This window comes from Rattus norvegicus, chromosome 6, assembly GCF_021556685.1.
Source record: "Rattus norvegicus strain SHRSP/BbbUtx chromosome 6, alternate assembly SHRSP_T2T, whole genome shotgun sequence".
Taxonomy (NCBI): Eukaryota; Metazoa; Chordata; class Mammalia; order Rodentia; family Muridae; genus Rattus; species Rattus norvegicus.
Window position 1 is genome coordinate 31022665 of NC_141539.1, and position 14648 is coordinate 31037312.

General features: G+C 44.5%; 2 protein-coding genes across 11 annotated transcripts in view; one reads left to right on the top strand and one right to left on the bottom strand.

Annotated features, from left to right (window-relative positions):
• Babam2 (BRISC and BRCA1 A complex member 2) overlaps positions 1–14648 on the bottom strand; it is a 450578-nt gene that overhangs the window by 406244 nt on the left and 29686 nt on the right. The gene's annotated exons all lie outside the window — the stretch shown is intronic.
• Rbks (ribokinase) overlaps positions 1–14648 on the top strand; it is a 76566-nt gene that overhangs the window by 26226 nt on the left and 35692 nt on the right. For 4 of the 9 annotated variants that reach the window (NM_001108703.1, XM_087553703.1, XM_087553700.1 and 1 more), the window contains 3 exons: positions 3750–3813; positions 4837–4899; positions 9893–10057. In NM_001108703.1, coding sequence (NP_001102173.1) covers positions 3750–3813; positions 4837–4899; positions 9893–10057 — 292 coding nt within the window. The remainder of the gene's footprint in view (positions 1–3749; positions 3814–4836; positions 4900–9892; positions 10058–14648) is intronic. The other 5 variants (XM_087553699.1, XM_087553702.1, XM_087553707.1 and 2 more) reach the window with 2 other exon arrangements.

Below are 14648 nucleotides of genomic sequence, written 5' to 3' on the forward strand. Positions count from 1 at the left end.
AGAATTGTGGATTTGGTGTTCAGCTGAGTCTTGTGTCCAGGCTAATGTCCAGCAACAATTGGAGATGGTGTTTTTGAAAATGAAAGTCTTCATCCCAAGGCAAACAGCCTGCTAGGGCCTCTCTCATAGACTTCTCCTGAGTGCAAATCCTTTCTCCACTTGCATTCAATTGAAGCCAAATATTTATGAGAAGGAAGTTCTTTCTAAACATCAAACCTGGTGATTGCCTGTAAGCCAGCACTCAGGAGGCTACCACAGAGCTACCACAAGTGTGAAGCTGCCCTCCCTAGCCTGCCTACTGAGACGCTGTCTCAAAAATAGCAGGAGACTAGAGATGGTGCAGTGTGACAAGCATGAGGATCTGACTTCAATACATAGAACCTGTGTTTTGCTTTGTTTTTTGTAAAGGACAGTCTGGTGTATATGTGTAATCCCAGCACTAGAGAGGCCAAGGCTGGAGGAGTAGGGTTCACTAGCCAACCTAGCCAAATTGGAGAGTGCCAGGCCAGTAAGAGACCCTGGCTCAAGTATCATGGATAGTGTCCCTAAGGGGCAGCACCTGAAGTTGACCTCTGACCTTCACATTTCTGCACCCAGACATACACACATGTACACCCTCACAGACACATGTACACACAAAAGAACAGAAAGAAGAAACATCCAACATGGCAGCTAAGAACCATGTTAAATAAAGAGCCCAAGGGGTAGGGGCCCAGTTGTGAGCCCACAGCTGCTCTCTGTGTAGATGAACAGAAACTACAAGCAGACCTGGATCTCAATGACCAAGCAAGGAGCCAGCACACTAGGGCAATCTGAGGAAATAACATGGTTTTGTTTCCTACAAAGGTAAAACTGTCTCACCTCTAATGCAGCTAGCACTTGGTTCCCTTCAGGAAGGTCAGACAGGAAGTCCAGTGACAAAGGACACAGTAAATCAGGACAGTGCAACTCAAAAGCCTATGCATCAGGCCAGTGCTATGCTCAGTCTGTCCCTGGTCTAGACAGTCAGACACCAGAAGTAAACAGAATGATTTATAGCAATATGGTGGTAGATTTTTACAGCCACTGAATTCAGCCACAATTAACGAGGCTTTGTACCTTATGATCCTCCTTTTGATTTTATTGCATTGTTTTTGTATTTTACAAATCCTTAATCCACACTGTGGTTAACAAGGAAAGCAGTAAGGGCGGAGGGCTGCGTGTTAAGTCTGAGAACACCTTCATGACCAGAGACCCTCCTGTTATAAGCAAAGCCTTGTCTGCAGCTACAACATAACTCATGTGCTCAGGGTCATATCCCTTCAGGAATAAGATAGGCTCAAGGAAATAAACTGTAGAGTAACTAAGATGATGTGATACAGACTGGACACCTTCCATGTGCAGGGCTTGGGGAAGGGCCGAGAGATCGCAGGCTAGCCTCTCCGAGCTGTAGGAAGCCTCCATGGACAAATATGGAGTTGCAAACAGTGTGAGATGGCACTGGATTATGGTAGCGATCAGGAATGCTGTGTAGGAGTTCTGGAAATGAGAGCATTAATGAGAGCCAAAAGAGGGAAGGTAGATGTAAGTTGGTGCTTGAAAAATAGGTACAGTGTGAGTAGGTGGGGAGAGAAGAATGGACTCCTACGTTCTCAGAAGTGAAGGCCAGGAAATAAACATGAACATATGTACACACATCGTGTCCCGCCACAGTCAAGTGACGAGGTCAAGTTAAAAATGACTCTACTCACAACTCCAAAAATGAAATCTAATTATTTTGGCCAAATGTGAATTTTAGAAAGATAGAAGCAAAAAAAAAAAACCTGGCAACAACAACAAAAACCTGAGACCTGAGTGGGAACAACCCTGCAGCCCTTCTGAGCAGGGTTCAGCAAACACAAGGCAAGGACATCTCTGTTGCTCTACTGTGTCTTCATTCCAGTGTTGGGTCCAGCCTGGCAGCCCTAACGGACTTTGCAGACCATGCTTCCCCCTCTCCTCTTAGCTGATCTACCTACAGAGCATGCTCAGGACTGTGAGCTCACCGTTAGCTCTCATTTCCATCTCTTAGACACACACAGCTTTCCAACCTGCTCCCAGCCCTTTCGTCCTGAAGCCCAGCAATCTTCCCCGTGGACCACACACTGGCCTCCCCTCCCCACGCAGGTCCACCTGCCTGCGGAGTGCACTTCAGCTGCCTGGGAGTGTGTGTGTGACCAGAGCATTGCATTGGGATGGTTAGTGCTCCTGGAGATGTTAATGTGCAGCCAGCGCTGAGAACCATGGGTTCCTGTCTGCCAGAGAGAACGCACACCACTTCCACCCTCCAGCCTGGCTCAGATGGAACAATTTGAGGCAAAATGCAAAGAATTTTAATTAGCTAGATAATGGCAGAACTGAAAGACTCCAAGTCCCCTGACTCCCATATGCACCAGTTGCCTCCTGGCCAAGATGCTTACATTTAAATTTCTCTTGTCAATTTGCTGGCCAAAGTGTGACTGGGAAACAGAAGCCTCCCGCTACTCTTTTGTAATAGTCTTTATTAGGCCCATTATCCTCTGCGAAGATCTCATTGTATTGTTCACTGTGCTCAGTGGCAGGAAGTAGTCAAAAAACCTTTTCAAAGGTTCTACTGTGACTTCTTAACAATTTCTAAGAACTTCCGTATGTGGGGAAGCAAACGAAAGGTGTAAGAAGTGTGTGCTTCAGGGCTGGAGTGGGAGGGGAGACCAGAGTAGCCTGGCAGTCCTTGACTCTGTCTGCCTCCTGCTTGCACCGCTGAGTGTTCAGCATGTTCCACCATGCACAGATCTCAAGCTTATTTTATCTTTCATTAACTAGTTGAGATTGTAATTATATTTCCTTTCCTCCCTCTGAACCTTCCTATAAACCCCTTTCAAGTTATGACCTCTTTTTTTCATTGTTTGTACATACGTGTGTGTGTGTGTGTGTGTGTGTGTGTGTGTGTGTGTGTGTGTGTGTGTGTATACTGTTCTCGTATGGATGTTTTCAAGCCTGACCATTTGGAATTGGATAATGGGTTTAGTGTGCTCTTCCCTGGGGGAAGACTGTTTTTCCCATTCTTAATAGTTGCCTCTCGTTCTTTGTATAGTATAGAGGCCTGTGGGCTTTTTTGCATCCATGTTAGCATGAGATCTTAACCTTTTTAGAAGTAAGTCCAGAAACATGAATGAATGGTGAATGCATATGTGATTTGAAGGTGACAAATTAGAAAAGACCGATTTCAAACCACACAGCATTGCCTATGCAGTGTGTACCACTCATGTGCAGCTCTGCCTTCAAGAAATGATGGGGGTGGGGGGTTGGGGATTTAGCTCAGTGGTAGAGCGCTTGCCTAGGAAGTGCAAGGCCCTGGGTTCGGTCCCCAGCTCCAAAAAAAAAAGAAAGAAATGATACCGGGCTGGAGAGAAGGCTCATCAGGAAGAGGACCCAAGGTCAGTTCCCAACACCCACAGGCAGACAGCCATTGCAACCTCTGTTCCAAGAGATCTGAAGCCTCTCCTGGTCCCCTCGGGCACCAGGCATGCGTGCTTCATGCTTTAGGGGGGATGTAATAAAGCAGTGTTACAGAACATAACCGTTCTTAGGACTGAAATAGAGTCTAGCATCTTACATTAAGAAGATTAATTAGTTAGTCTTATGAAGTACCATGTATATGTGCTCTTTGAAAATGCTAAAGACTCTAAAAGCTACATTGTAACATTTTACTAAATGTAAAAGATCTAATGCTCATCGTTTCTCTGATACAGGTTGGCAATGATTCTTTTGGCAATAATTACATAGAAAACTTAAAACAAAATCATATTTCTACAGGTAACATTTCATCTTTTTAAAATTAATGTTTATAACTTTGTTTATGGTTTTATATTGTTTTGTTTTTACTTTTTTGAGAAAGGGTCTCTTGGCTGACCTTATAGTCACTATGTAGCCTGTACTAGTCTCAAACTCAAGGCCATCCTCCTGCCTTAACCTTCTGAGTGCTAAGATTACAGATATGTGCTACCACGCCTGGCTTGTTGTTTATAACATTCTTCTGGGATCCTGTTATCAGGAAAATGGAAAGCTAAGTATAATTAGTAGCTCCTCTCCTGGTAGCCAGAGAGACCATAAACACTGCTTTGTTTAATTTCTTCATGGACATTCCTCCAGATAGGAATGAAATCCCAGAGATTACAAATCTTCATTTAATGGCAAAGAGGCAGGTGACAAGAAAAACACAGGTGCTATACTCATAAGGGTGTTTTAAGAAAAGTCACTGAGTGATGCAGGGCTGCCAAGGCTGAGAACATAATCACAGCAGAGGAAAGCCAAGGTTCTGGGGCTTTCCCAAGAGCACACGGGCAGCTGGAGCCAGGACTGGAACACAGGGCCTTGGCCTGCTGCTCAGGCCCTGCTGCTGCTGCTGCTGCTGCTGCTGCGAGAAGCTGCCTGGCTGACCACACTGCTGACGAAACACAAAGCTTGTGTTCATTTTATATGTTTAACCTTTTGTTTTTTACCTCAAGTCTGTCATTTTTTTTACAGTGAAGAAAAGAAATATGTTGTTCTAAAAAATGCATATGTATACAACTCTGAATAATTCTAAGGAGTAAATGTGTGGGTAGTTTGATGGGTTGTTACTAATGCAAAGAAAAGGTGCTGCTGATGTAAAGATGCCCACTTCCTCACTGTATAGGTGATGGGTATAAATTAGCACTAATTACTTACTTTTTTAACTCATTCCAGATGGTTAAAGGTTAAAAAGTTTTTCCAAGAATTAGTGTCACATAAAAATTGTTAAAATAAATTATCCATGCCAAGCTGTATTACTCAATTGTGGCTTTCTTTTTCTTGTAGAGTTTACATACCAGACCAGAGATGCAGCTACAGGAACAGCCTCCATAATTGTCAATAATGAAGGTATGTGCCTCACGAATGAGAGCCACCACCTCCAGCAGACCATGCGTGCCAGAACTTGATTGTTTTACCCCTAGTGGCCTCACTGCACCCGCTGCTCCAAATAAAGACATTTCCCTTCGATTATATTCCCCTCCTGGACCATTTGTAAAATGCTCCATCTAATACATGTGAAGCATTGTAGATGCTTCCAAAGGCGATCTGTGTCCTATCGAAGTGTCCTCTTCCCCCTTCTCGGGAGCTTGGGTGTGTGTGTGTGTGTGTGTGTGTGTGTGTGTGTGTGTGTGTGTGTGTGTGTGTGTGTGTATGCATGCATGTGTGTATGTGTGTCTCAAAACAATCACACTTCCGCTCAGTGAGTAAATGTAAACAGGTGAGGGGCTGGGGATTTAGCTCAGTGGTAGAGCGCTTACCTAGAAAGCGCAAGGCCCTGGGTTCGGTCCCCAGCTCCGAAAAAAAAGAACCAAAAAAAAAAAAATGTAAACAGGTGAACAAAGCTGGATGAATCGTATTTATAGATTATTTACTGAGCAAACAGCAGCCAGTGATTACTTCTAACTTATCATTAGTGTTCAATTTCGTCTGCTCTTTAAGCCGCAATCAAACCTCAAAAGCCAGTGTACATAGTTCTACCATGAGGCTTTACCATGGTTTAAACATTTACCTTTAAAAACACAACTACAGCGGGGCAAGGCATCAGAACTCTGTGAGTTCAAGGTCAGCCTGGGCTACATAATGAGACCCTGTCTCAAAACAAGAAACAAAACAAGAACTCCTTTCAAGTTGAGGGCTCATAAGCTACCAATTGTTGAAAGTATAAAAATATCTACGTTGGGTTTTTATTTTAAATCAAGGTCAATATTCAGAAAGACCAGGCATCTCTTGGGTATGTAGGGTAGAGCCTACTACATTTTGTGGGCTGTGTTGGAATCTGTTACTATATGTCTTTGATTTATACAATGGTTCTTCCTAATCCATAGAGGAGTGAGTCCATTTTAAGACTGCCAATAGTCCTGATTCTCTGTACAGTGTTTTTTCTTGTATGTATAGCCCTATGGTGAGGTTTAGTTTACGAATCAGAGACTATAGAAGTTTACATTAGTAATAATAACGCAGAATGATGAGAACAACACAGTAAGGAATAGTGTGTGTCAGTGTGATCTACATCAAAGCTCTATGGCCTGCATGCAGCTTCCTGTGGTGGCTGAGATGACAGAGCCTTATGTGATGAGAGTGGATGAGATGACAGACAGGCATTCTGCTCTGGCAGTAGGCTGCTGCATAGACGTTAGCACGGACACAAGGCCTGCAGTATCTAGACTGCCCATCTGGTCATCAGGAGGGCCACACAGGCAGTGTGCACATGATGTGCTGGATAAAGAGGAGACTCACATCCTCAGTGAGACAGAATCAGATGGCATGAGTTATCTGTGCTACCCAGAGAGGCGTGCAGTGGGAAACACACTGTTCTTTTCATCTCCTTCAGTATTTACACATAACATTTAATAACTCTCCACTTAATATGTTGACTACATATATGCTTTTTCATGAAGGGAGTTATTCATAGCCTCTTCAAGCATTGAACTCACTGGAGGTCCTGTCCAGCCTTCTGCATGTTCTTTGGGGGTTTGTTCCTTTGGTTGTTCATTTGTCTGTTTGAGACTCAATCTCATGGATTCCAGGATGGCTTTGAGTTTCTGATCCCCTTGCCTGCATCTTTCAGGGACTGGGATCGCAGGTACGTCATCATGCCCAGTTTACGTAGTGCTAAGGACCAAGCCTGCATCTGTGCGTGCCAGTGAACACTGCCAACCTGAGCCTCATCTCAAGCCCCCTTGCAGCACACTTCTGCCCGAGCATTTTAAACCCAACCTCAGCAGCCTAAAGTTGCAATAGCAAAGACACTAGGTCGAGTTTCCCTCCTTCCTTCCTGTGAGCCATGTCTGTTATGGTAAACCTTCCCTGGCTTACAGTAAGGTGGCATACTGCAGTATAGATTGTGCAGGGCATGGCAGCACGAATCTATAATCCCAGCACTCAAGACATCACACAGGGGGATTGCAAGGAGCTCACAGCCAGGCGAGGCTACGGAGTGAGACTGTCTCAAAATAATCATGAATGCGGAGGAGCTGAACAATCAGCTCCTTCAGATGAAGGCAAGAGTGCCGACAAACTGACGAGGGCTGCTCTGGCGCGTCAGACTTAAGGCGTGACTGAACTAGCCGCATGTCCATAGCTGCTTTGTCTGTGGACAGCCATGGTCTTAGGCCTGTTGTTCAGCCACCAAAGCCCGTCCAGAAATGCGTATTCCGTTACACTGCATTTGACTCCAACCGAGAAAATGAGCTCACTGCGGGAGAAGGAAGGAGAGCTGCAGTCTTTCAGCAAGTGCGTTCTTGCATTTTTCCAGGTCTGAGGTTGGGTCTGTGCAGAACCACCCCCACTTTATTAAGTTTTCCTCATGGCCAACAAACACACATGTGGTGAGACGATAGGCTAGGATTTGTTCTGTGTGGAGAGGTAATTTCAGGTCATGTCTATACAAGATCGGCACAAGCAGCCTGAAGCACTAAAAAGTGCCTGCTGCAACTCATTCCTTTAGAGCCATGCTGGCCAACAGAAATAAAATGTGAGCCACATGCAGTTTTTAAATTGTCCTTTAAAACCACGTTTTTAAAGGAAAAAGAGAAATAGGTAAATCTAGTTTTGACAATATATATTATATATACATATATATCCGAAATGTCATTTCAACATGTAATTAAATTTATTTTGGATGTAAAACTTTTCAATATGTTTTATTTTAAATCAGTGAGGCCAGAGAGACAGCCCAGCAGGTCAGGATGCCTGCTGCCAACATGACTGGATCCCCAAACATGCGTGATAGAAAGAGGGTTTGTTCTGACCTCCACGTGTGTGCTGCAGCACACACGTACCCTAAGACATGTAACACGTAAATAACAAATGTTTAAAAGTAGTGAAAGAGGGAATTGGAGAGGTGGCTCATTGGTTAAAAGTACTCAGGTTCAATTCCCAGCACCCACAGCTCACAACTATCTGTAACTCTAGTTCCAGGGGATCTGACACCCTCACACAGACATGTATGCGGGTAAACTACCAATGCACATAAAATAAAAATAAATACATCTTTAAAAAATAGTGAGATATGTTACATCCTGTTCTTTGTACTAAATTTGAAGCCCAGTATGTATTGACTTCTGTCTTAGAGCTTTACTGCTGTGAACAGACACCTTGACTAAAGCAGTTCTTATAAGAACAACATTTAATTGGAGCTGGCCTACAGGTTCAGAGGTTCAGTCCATTATCATCAAGGCAGAAGCATGACAGCATCCAGGCAGGCATGGTGCAGGTGGAGCTGAGATCTATATCATCGTCTAAAGGCCGATATGAGGAGACTGGCTTCCAGGCAGCTAGGATGAGGGTATTAAAGCCCACACCCACAGTGACACTCCTACTCCAACAAGGCCACACCTTCTCATAGTGCCCCTCACTAGGGGCACTTAAAATGCATCTCAATTCAGACTAGCAGTCCTTCAAGTGTCAGGGCCACATGTAGTGTTACGGATCTGAGAGTGGACAGCACACCTCCTAAGAGTTCGTTTTCCAGGGGCTACAGAGATAGCTTGGTCACCACAGTACTTTGGAAGAACTGTTAAATTCCAAGAACCCACACAGAAGAAGGAAGAGGAGGAGAAGAAAAGGAAGAGGAGGAACAGAAAGAAGGGAGGGAGGGAGAGAAAAGCTGGCCATGAGAGCATATACTTGCAGTCCTAACTCTGAGGTAGCAGAAACAGGAAGATCCTGTGGCTTCCTGGCTAACTACCTTGGCCTGCTTGACAGGCTCCAGGCCAGTTAAAAATCCTGACTCAAAAGAAGTGATTTAAAAAAAAAGGTAGCTGACACATGAGGAACAGTATCTACATATTCCCTCTGCCTCCCTGACGCACACACGCGCGCACACACACACACACAGAGGAAGAGAGAGCTCATCTGCAGATAAGGGGCATCACCACCAGCTCCTGTGATATAAAAGGGTTACAGAGAATGGGTTTAGGTCATGAATATCAAGTCCTTAGTTGTATTTCTTTGGTCAATACAGTATAGACCAGACAAAGTAAGAGATTACCTATCTCATATATTTTCTGTCTTTTAGATATTTTTTAAAATGTGTTAGGGTATCAGGATTGCTTTTGGGAAGAACTGTACAAGAACTGGCCATATGCAGTAGAGCATTTGTCTTGAGCATTCCACAGGGTTATTCCTACCTATGTTCATCTATATGGTACCTATCACTCAGAAGTCACAACCATATGACTTTACCATATGCATGTATTAGCCATTTCACATAAAAGAAATTGTAAAAGGATGTTATACACCATTTCTCAACTATATTTTTTGTATATAAGATTATTAATAAGGAAAATGTGCTTAAATTTTTGTTCAAAGTGATCATAATAATTGAGCTGGAGAGATGGCTCAGCAGGCTGAGCCCTGGAGACATGAGGTCTGCTCCTGCAACCCACATGGTAGGAGACAGCTGAGTCTGCACCTTCCACATGCATGCCCATGGTATACATGCACCCACATGCATACATACACATTCATACATGCAAAAAATAAACACATGTAAAATAATCAATGTTCATAGTAAACCAGGTAAGTGCTCACAGTCCCTCCTCTAGGGAAGCTAAGGCAGGAGGGGCTGTCGAGCCCTAATGCTCAAGACCAGCCTAGAAAACATAGCAAGACCCTATTCCCTTTAAAAATAAAAATAATCAGAATATTCTGAATCTCACAAAAATGTTGCCAAAAAGCACATTTGGAACACAATAACTAACCCGGAATGTCCTGGAAATGTTAAGATTAATTCGTGTAACACATTCCATATACTGCCTTCAGAGGACGGGTCTACAGCACAGCACAGCATTGCTTGGCTTCGCCGGGTGTAATATAAATATGGAGGATTTCTTCACAGGCCAGAACATCATCGTCATAGTGGCTGGAGCAAATCTGCTCTTGAATACTGAAGACTTGAAGAAGGCAGCCCATGTCATTAGCCGAGCCAAAGTGATGATCTGCCAGCTAGAAATAAGCCCGGCAGCTTCTCTGGAAGCCCTGACAATGGCCCGCAGCAGTGGAGGTAAGGGTACAGTTCTGTCACTCTTTCTGGGAGAGCTTTTATCGCTGTCTTAATTAAAGTTAACCTTTCAAGTTGAGTAAAGCATTACTTTGTAGTAAAATATTCGTTCCTCCATCTGTGAGATTCACCGGCTTGTAGTTCTTGATAATGTTAAGGAAAACTTACAAATAGGATAAAAATAACTTGAGTAGCATATCCGATATCCCTAAATATAAAACCTGGAGTCTAGTTAACAGAATCAACCTAAGGCATAGCTAGGCCTCTGAAGCACGCAGCAAGGTAACCGAGAAAGAAGGATGGTCCCACTGCCTCCCACCTCCTGTCCACAAGTCAGAAGTACATTCTTAGCCAGGTTTGATACACACCTTTAATGCCAACACTCGAGAGGCAGAAGCAATAGGACCTCAGTGAGTTCGAGGCCAATCTGCTCTACATAGAGAATTCTAGGACAGCCAGGCTACACAAAGAAACCCTGCCTCAAAAAAACAAAAGCAATGGTTCCTTCTTTCTCTTTTTATTATTCTTTTTTTTTTTCCAGAGCTGGGGACGGAACCCAGGGCCTTGCGCTTGCTAGGCAAGTGCTCTACCACTGAGCTAAATCCCTAACCCCTCTTTCTCTTTTTAAAAACTGTATCTTTTCTTTTTTTTTAATATTTTATTTATTTATTATATATTATGATTACACTGTTGCTATCTTCAGACACACCAGAAGAGGGCATCAGACTTGTTTCAGATGGTTGTGAGCCACCATGTGGTTGCTGGGATTTGAACTCAGGACCTTAGGAAGAGCAGTCGGTGCTCTTAACCACTGAGCCATCTCTCCAGCCCAAAAACTGTATCTTTTCAATACACACGAGCCTACGTGTATACAGTGGGTGTGGTGTCAGTGTCTGCTATCAGCCTCTTTTGCTTTACCTTGGATTTTGAAAATGTTCAAACCCACCCAAGTAGGCAGCACTGTATGATGAGCCCCTCAGGTTAGCAACCCAGTTAGCCTGGGTTTCTCTTCTCCCTCTCTTGACCTCACAACAAGGAGTTTGTTTCTCTTTTGCCTCCACTACCTAGGGGAAAAAGTATCCCGTTTTTACCCATTGTTAGGTTTGAGGTATTAGGAAAGTTGGCTAACTTTTCTGAACCTGTCTGTGAAATCCAGATAGAAGTGGGTCCTGCAGACTTGGTCTGTGACTAGAATGACATAAAAGGTGATGCCATAGCTGCAGCTCAGCTCCAGTGCTCTTCTTCCCTGCCCATTTTCCTCTCTGAATTAGAACTGAAGTGTGGTGGTCGCACCTGGGATCCTGGCTCCAAGAGGTAGAAGCAGGAAGACCATGAGTCTGAGATCAGCTGGGCTACACAGGGAGCTGAAAGCCAGACCCTGTCTCAAAAATAATAGGATAACACCTTGATGTATCACCATTTGCCCAAAACAAAAGGTAGCTGCTGTTATGACAATGGCCTCTGTTGGTGTTGGGCAATAGTCATGTGATACATAATAAAATAACATAGAGAACTACCTCGACTCTCCCTGTTAAAGCATCCCAGGAAGCTGTGCCGTAAAGAAGATGAAAACTGCAGTGTGGTATGCACAGACACTGCCAGGCACCTCAGGGAGGCCTGGCCACAGGGACAGAGCAGATGTCTATGGTACCTCTGGCTTTGGATGTGTTCTTTACGTACACGATTTCTCTTAAAACATTTCATGTTCTATATGGCAGCGAGTGGAAAGTAAGTCACGGGGGCTAGCAAGGTGGCTTTCTGGGCACAGACACTTGCCATGAAGCCTGGAGACCTGAGATTAATACCCGGGAACTGCACGATGGAAGGAAAAGTCACCTGCAAGCTGTCGTGTGCCCTCCACCTGTGCCCACGGCGGGTGTACACACCCCTCCCCCACAGTAAATAAATCAGTCTGGTTCTTCTTTAAGGAAACTAAATCTCTGAAATGACTTTGTGGAGAATTTTACAGTGTTTATACTGATTTCACAAATTTTTCCTTTTGGCAAAACAATATACTGTGGCAAATTCTCACTGACATTTACTGTATTTTTAATGGACTCAAAGCTGTCAGAAGGAATTCAAAGCCAAAATTCGTTGGGTTGCATTTTCTTAGTGTCACAGATGAGCCCCGCGCTCGTGGTGAGCAGTCTGGAGCTGGAGATAGCCAAGCTGGTGGAGCATGCGCGTACCTAGCACGTACAGATCGATGCTGGGGCCCCAGCGCTACATTCACCCCAGGAGCTGGGAGGTGCTGGCAGGAGGATCTGAAGTTCAAGGGCAGGTCAGTGAGATGACGTGACTCCGAAGATAAAGACACTGAGGGCCTAGCCTGTGACCGGAGCTCCATCTCTGGGACCTACACAGTAAGGACACGCTAGATATGAACCACAGTTGTCCTCTGAGCTCCATGCATGTTCTGTTGTAAGAACATGCATGCACACCCACAGAAACACGCAGGCACGATAAATGATTAAATGCGATCTTTGAAGTAATTGTTGAAGTTCAGGTCATCCTCAACTATACAGAAAGTTCAAGGCCAGCTAGGACTAACATAAGAGCCAATGTCAAAAGCTTGCACAGTGACTACTGTGTCCCCCTGCTCTCTCCTGAGTACAGTGCACACTCAGATCAGCTCTCTCCTGCTACCCCTCGCTTCTCAGAGAGCACTGCTTCCTCTGCCCTCCTCTCGTTCCTGGCAGCCCGGCCAGCTGGTAAAGGAGAGGACAATATAGCCAGCACAGGGGAGACCCCATCCTTCCCCAGGGACAGCTAGCATTAGCCTGACACACAGGCAGCCTGACTGCCCTCAAACTGTCATTTGGGCGGGATCCAGAAATATTTCCTTTGTCACCTGTGGCTCAGCTCTTCCTCTTCTGAAGCTGAGGGTCTCATGGCGTCAAGAAGAGGGTGGGTGCTGTACAATTGGCCACACGGCTTACTCTAACTTTTGTTTGTATATTTTGTTTTGAAATAAGATCCTGGGTTAGGCCTTGAATTTCTGATCCTCCTGCCTCCGTCTTTCAATCACAGGGTTACAAGTATTCACCACCATGTCTGGTTTCCTACTTCAGAATAATTTCTGAATTATTCTGCATGCTCTTTCCTGCACAGTAATCCCATCTAGTCTGGAGACTGCACATTCCAGAGCCACTGCCCTGAACTACTCTAATGCCCTTTGTGTCTTGATAAGCTCTTACACATTGTCGAGCCATAACTTTTGCATCTTAAAGTACAACATCAGAACTAACACTATTTTACCTTCCTCCCTCCCAGTTTGATGGGTATATTTAATCTTAGCCACCTCAGCATTCAGTTTTTTCTTACCTCATTGGGTAAAGAACTTAGACTTCTTCACCAAAGTGAAAGTGTTGGCATATCTGAATTCCAGCCTCACGACTCTTATACTGTGGAGCCACTGTTCCCAGCCTTACTGCTCTTATACTGTGGAGCCACTGTTAAACAAAACAGGGGTTCTCTGAACACAAGCACTTTGATACCTGAACAGTCCGACCAAGTCGAATATACAAGCTGATAGGACGATTCAGCTCCCAGGGGAGATGGATTGGGATGGCGTGACTTTGACTGCATGTCAGAATGCCGTGAAATTTATAAATGACAAACAGGATGATCTGTCAGTTTTTAAAATGCAAAAGAAAAGTTTTATCTTGAACACAATGTCTCAAAACTCTCCTTGGTTTTACCCAAGTGAAGGCAGTGTTAGACACAGTGCTAACAGTCAAAGAGACACACACTCAGTCCCCAGCGGGTCCCAGAGCAGTGGGGCAGACCTGCTCCACCCAGCGGGTCCCAGAGCAGTGGGGCAGACCTGCTCCAGCTGATGCTGTGACTGCTGGTGGTGAGACTGTTCGTGTTGGGTCTGGTCTTTATATCCATTTCAAAGCAAATGGAACATTGCAGGGACAATTATAAATAATTGAGACTGTCAGATCGCCAAGATTAAATCCTAGGTATGATACAAAGTGTCTTTTAATGCCACTTTAGCCTTTTTCCATTTGGCAAGCTGAACCTCTTGGCTGGCCGTGTAGACTTTTGCAATAACATTGTCCCACACGTGGGCCAAACTTGGAACTGTTTTACAGCTCAAGTCTCAAGAAAACAACCCTCCATGGAAAGACAGCCAAGCCAGCATTGGGTACCCACTCTCCTCACAGTCCTTTGCTTGAGGGTGACATTAGTCCTTGCTCCTTCTGAGTGAGTTCTCAGGGCTTTCTTAAGGGACCACCCTCTGTTCCACCCCATTTTCCAGCCTACCAGCTACTCCCCTAGCTCCACCAGCTCCCCATCAACATCACTGTGTCAGCCGTTGGTGTGTGCTTAAGATAACCAGAGGTTTAGTGCGGCTCCCTCCGTAATGAGGGATACTTACCGTTGTGTGCTGTTACCCTCTGTAGCTCCATGTCTCTGGTTTTGCCTGATCCCTGGATGATGTCATCTTTTCCATCGAGAGTTTTATATATTTCTATGTCTTTTTAACTACCTGTATTCACTAGTTCCTCAAGTTTCTTCATCTTGGGAAAGAGTTTCTGTTTGTTTATACAGCAAAACCCAACAAGAATGATTTCCTTATACAGTT